The sequence below is a fragment of the Tupaia chinensis genome, unplaced genomic scaffold (assembly GCF_000334495.1).
Source record: "Tupaia chinensis unplaced genomic scaffold, TupChi_1.0 Scaffold142100_1, whole genome shotgun sequence".
In the NCBI taxonomy this organism is placed as follows: domain Eukaryota; kingdom Metazoa; phylum Chordata; class Mammalia; order Scandentia; family Tupaiidae; genus Tupaia; species Tupaia belangeri.
The window spans coordinates 514,699-518,651 of record NW_006201951.1 but is presented as its reverse complement, the minus strand read 5'-3'; the positions used below and the strand labels follow the sequence as shown (position 1 = coordinate 518,651).

General features: G+C 67.0%; 1 protein-coding gene across 1 annotated transcript in view; it reads right to left on the bottom strand.

Annotated features, from left to right (window-relative positions):
* Nucleotides 1-2,332: 2,332 nt before the first annotated feature.
* The window catches only part of ENTPD8 (ectonucleoside triphosphate diphosphohydrolase 8), a 7,332-nt gene continuing 5,711 nt past the window's right edge, over nt 2,333-3,953 (bottom strand). Inside the window, exons 9-12 of the mRNA XM_027766270.1 lie at nt 3,698-3,932; nt 3,449-3,559; nt 3,030-3,164; nt 2,333-2,924 (exon numbers count right to left, since the gene is read on the bottom strand). Coding sequence (XP_027622071.1) covers nt 2,682-2,924; nt 3,030-3,164; nt 3,449-3,559; nt 3,698-3,932 — 724 coding nt within the window. The 3' untranslated portion in view covers nt 2,333-2,681. The remainder of the gene's footprint in view (nt 2,925-3,029; nt 3,165-3,448; nt 3,560-3,697; nt 3,933-3,953) is intronic.

Below are 3,953 nucleotides of genomic sequence, written 5' to 3'. Positions count from 1 at the left end.
AAAGGACAACCCCCGGGCTGACACGGGCTGGAGCCCCCAGTGCCGGGATGGTTGGAGGAGGACCCCAGCCTCTCTCGGCCCCTCCCTATTCCTCCCCCAGTCTCCACACCGGAGAACTGCGCCTCATCCTCCTTGGTGGGGACAGGAGGGAACTTGAAACCTTGGCAGCCCAGAACCGTTGGGGAGGGGCCCGGGTCCCTGTAGGCAGGCTTTCCTCTGCGGACAGGTGAGGCTGAGGCTGGGGCTCAGTTGTGGACAGTGGGAGACAGAGCAAGCCTTGGTTCCAGGGCCAGGCCTCCCTGAGCACCCGTGCCCACGCCTCTTCTCAGGCCTACCTTCCACGGGGCACTCTGGACCGGGACAGAGCCGGCCACCCCACCTGGCCAGGCTGCTCAGAGCCTGCCCCGGGTGAGCCCTGAGAGCACGGGGCTGCCTTCTTCCCCAGGGCCTGAGTCAGAGAACTTGGGATTGCTGGGGCCCACTACAGTCCCATGGACACAGGTGGAGGGTGGCCGTGCCCAGCCTGGACGGGCCAACCACTGCACACCAGGCAGCTGTGGAGAGTGGGCGAGTACACCTGGGCCTCGCCAGGGCAGGGCAGGGCAGGGCACCTGCGGGGTAGAGGATGCTCCCTACCCCCTCACCCCCGCCAGGGATAATAACACACCCTCCCACAGGAGCAAGTGACTGGAGCGGAGACTGCCCCAGCCCCAGTCAGGAGGCAGGGCAGCCGGGCTACAGCTACTCCGAGTGGATGTGCAGAGGACCCTGGCTTACTGAGGACAGGCCAGATGTCTGCATGCCTCTCACCATGTTCAGGCTCTGAGGCAGTCGCCCTCTGACCTGCTAAGCTAGCCCCAGCCACCCGCCCGGGCCACGGAGCTTTCAGCCCAACGTTTCTGACCCGAAGGCAACACCTCCCTGGTGGCCTAGCCATTGGCCAGCGGTGCCTTGTCCATAGCCTTGAACCCCCCTGGGGTGGGTCTGGGCCAGCCACAGCGCCTCTGGGCCCAGCCCTGAGGGAAACACTGGGAAGACAGATCGCTCCCCCTGGCACCGGATTGCCCGTGCAGTGTCTCTAGGCCTGTGGGGACAGTGGCCCGAATCTGCCTGCCTCTGGCCGGGCCACTGTCTCCCACCCCACACTGCCGCCCTGCTAGGACAGTGTCTGGACATGGACACCAGCCAGGCCTGTCCCCTCCCACACCTGGGCCACGCCTACAGTTGCCCCAAGACCACCCCCAGGCCATGTGTCTGGTCACGCCAGGACCACCAGGCCCCTCCCCCATCGGCCCAGGACCATCCGACTCACAGCTTCCCTTTGTGAAGTCCCACGTGGACCAAGCTGAGGAAGGGCTCCTTCCAGCCCAGATAAGGAGGTCCTGGGTGGTGGGCAGTGCCTCCGTGGACGGGCCATGTGTCTGGGATCCCTGGTACTTGCCACCTTTTCTCCACTGTGAGACGCTGCGTCCCTGCTTGACCCCACAGTGCTGCCTGGGCCTAGCCCGCCGAGGACCCGACGGTGCTGGGGTAAGAGGCGCCCTCTCTCTCTCTGCTGGCCCTGGCCCTGGGCACCCCTGAGCACCAGCCTGTGCAGCCTCCCCACCCTTTTCCCCGACCCCAGGAAGTGGCAGTGGCCCCGGAGGCTGAGACAACTGTTGCCGTGGCCCTGTGGGCCCCAAGAGGAGCTGACCTGTCCAGCCTGCAGGCCCTGCTGGGGCAGGCCCTCTCCCCAGGCCCAGAGCAGTCACCTCAGGTGACCCAGAGCTGAGCAGTGGGCAAGTGGGGACCCTGACAGCCTCTGGGGGAGGGGTGACAGAGCAGGGCCCCTGCTGCTTCCCTCTGAGCCACCCCACGGACTCTGCAGTTACCGAGCCCCGGGCAGCCAGGCACTGGGTCCCCACCCCTGGGGAGCACTGCAGAGGGCGTGAAAGGCCACATCTGTGGACCCCAAGGAGTTGAGTTTCCCTGCCAGGTAAGCAAGGTGAACAGGGCTGGGGTGGGGTCCTCCCGATGCCCCCACGCTGCAGACCCCGCTCTTGCCGCAGGGAGCCGGGAGCCGGCCTAGCCTCTACCAGGTGGTGGCCTGCCACAGCTACTCGTCCCAGGGCCCCGAGGACCTGGACTTGCAGCAAGGGGACATGGTGCACATCCTGTGTGAAGGTAGACTGGGGTGCCGACCCTCCCTAGCAGTGGACCAGGTGTGGCTGGAGGACCACCAGGACGGCCGCGTCGGCATCTTCCCCCACCCCCGTGCTCCGTGGTCCCGGCCGGCCGGCCTGTGTGAGGAGCCCTCGTCCCCCACAGGCCCAGCAGAGACCAGCTCAGGAAGTCCTACAGCCAGCAGGGTTTAATGGAAACGGTCCCCAGCACGGCGTGCTCTGCTTCTGAGCAGGACCTCCCTGGGGAAGCCCACAGCACCAGACTCCGTCCTTCCACCAGACAGCAGTGGGGGAGCTGGGCCTCCTCAGTCTCTTCCCAAGACTCCGGTCCCACGGCTGCTCCTCCAGGGAGCCAGGCTTCTCCCTGGTGCCCTGCAGTCACCACCCTGGAGCACGCAGGGCCTGGTGCCAGCTGCTGGCCTGGGGAATCTGGACGGTCTCCGTGGTCTGAGATGCAGAGGCCGTGTGGGGCCCAGGTGTCTGGGGCAGCACCTCTGCCTGCCTTCCCGGGGCCGCGGGTCAAGGCCCTGCAGGGTCAGGTCGGCTCCCAGAACCGAGTCCGCTTCTGCCTGCTTTCCGGGGCCAGAAAAGCTGGACCCCTGCCGCCCCGAGGATGGTCACGAGCATCAGTGCCACCAGCGCCACTCCGGCCACCCAGACGAGGAGGCTCTGGGCCCGCCCCTCGGCCGGCGCCCTGGCGGGGACCATGCCCGTCAGGTTCAGCATGTAGCCCAGCGTCCAGCCGATGTCACCCCCGCCAGCCTGTGGGACACATGGGTCACAAGGGCTACTCGGGCTGCAGGGAGCTGCCGGCCCTGCCCCGTGCTCACCCAGGCAGATGGGCCACGGCCCCGGAGGCGGGGTCACCTGCTTACGGAACTCGATGCTGGCCCAGGTCGCCTCGCTGAAACCGTAGCCCTCATGCAGGAGCGTGAGGATGTACAGGCCAGAGGCGCAGTAGTCCGGCAGCCAGCGCTGCTGCCCCGGGTAGCTGGCCTGAACCTGGGCCAGGACCAAGGAAGTGGCGGGAGGCCGGAACCGCTGACAGCGTCTCACTGCTGTCCCAGTGGGACCCACTGACCACTTCAGAGGAGCCTGGCATGGCCCTCCTGCAGGTCAGGACCCCAGACCTCCTATCAAGGGGTAGGTCTCCCTCCCCAGGCTGCCCCCCGGGCCCTAGGCCCACCAGCCTATGGTGCTCACAGCCCCACGGGCGAGGCCCTGTGCCCCGCAAGACAGTGAAGGCCTCACTTGCCCACACCCACAGGCTGCCAGGACCCACCCACCAGCTTCCAGGGCCTCTGGCAGAACTCCCAGATGGTGGCATTGATGGTGCCCAGCGGCTGTCCGGAGGTCAAGTTCAGGAAGTGGAACGTGTAGTAGAAGTTGGAGAAGGCCTGGGGGAGGGAGGGAGCTGGTGCTGCATGGCCAGGCCATGTCCCCCCCAGCCCCTGAGCCCAGCCCTGAGAGCCAGCAGGCCCCACCACCCCACCTGGGATCAGAACCCTGGGGCGGGGGTCCTGTGTGGTGCTCACATAGAACTGGCCCTGCACGGGGGGTTGGTAGACCCCATTGAAGGCGCATTCTTCACGGCCCCGGCAGCTGGAGAAGTTGAAGAGCTGCCGGATCGCTGAGACGCAGGCCCCAGGGTTGCCTGTGCCCTCAATCGTGAGCTCCTGGGTGAGGTTCCGGGGGGCCGTGGTTTGGACACAGGGTGACTCATACAGGGCGGCCAGGGACAATGTGGTCCGGTAGCCACTGTGGTGGCACCGGTGGCGCAGGAGGGCAGCT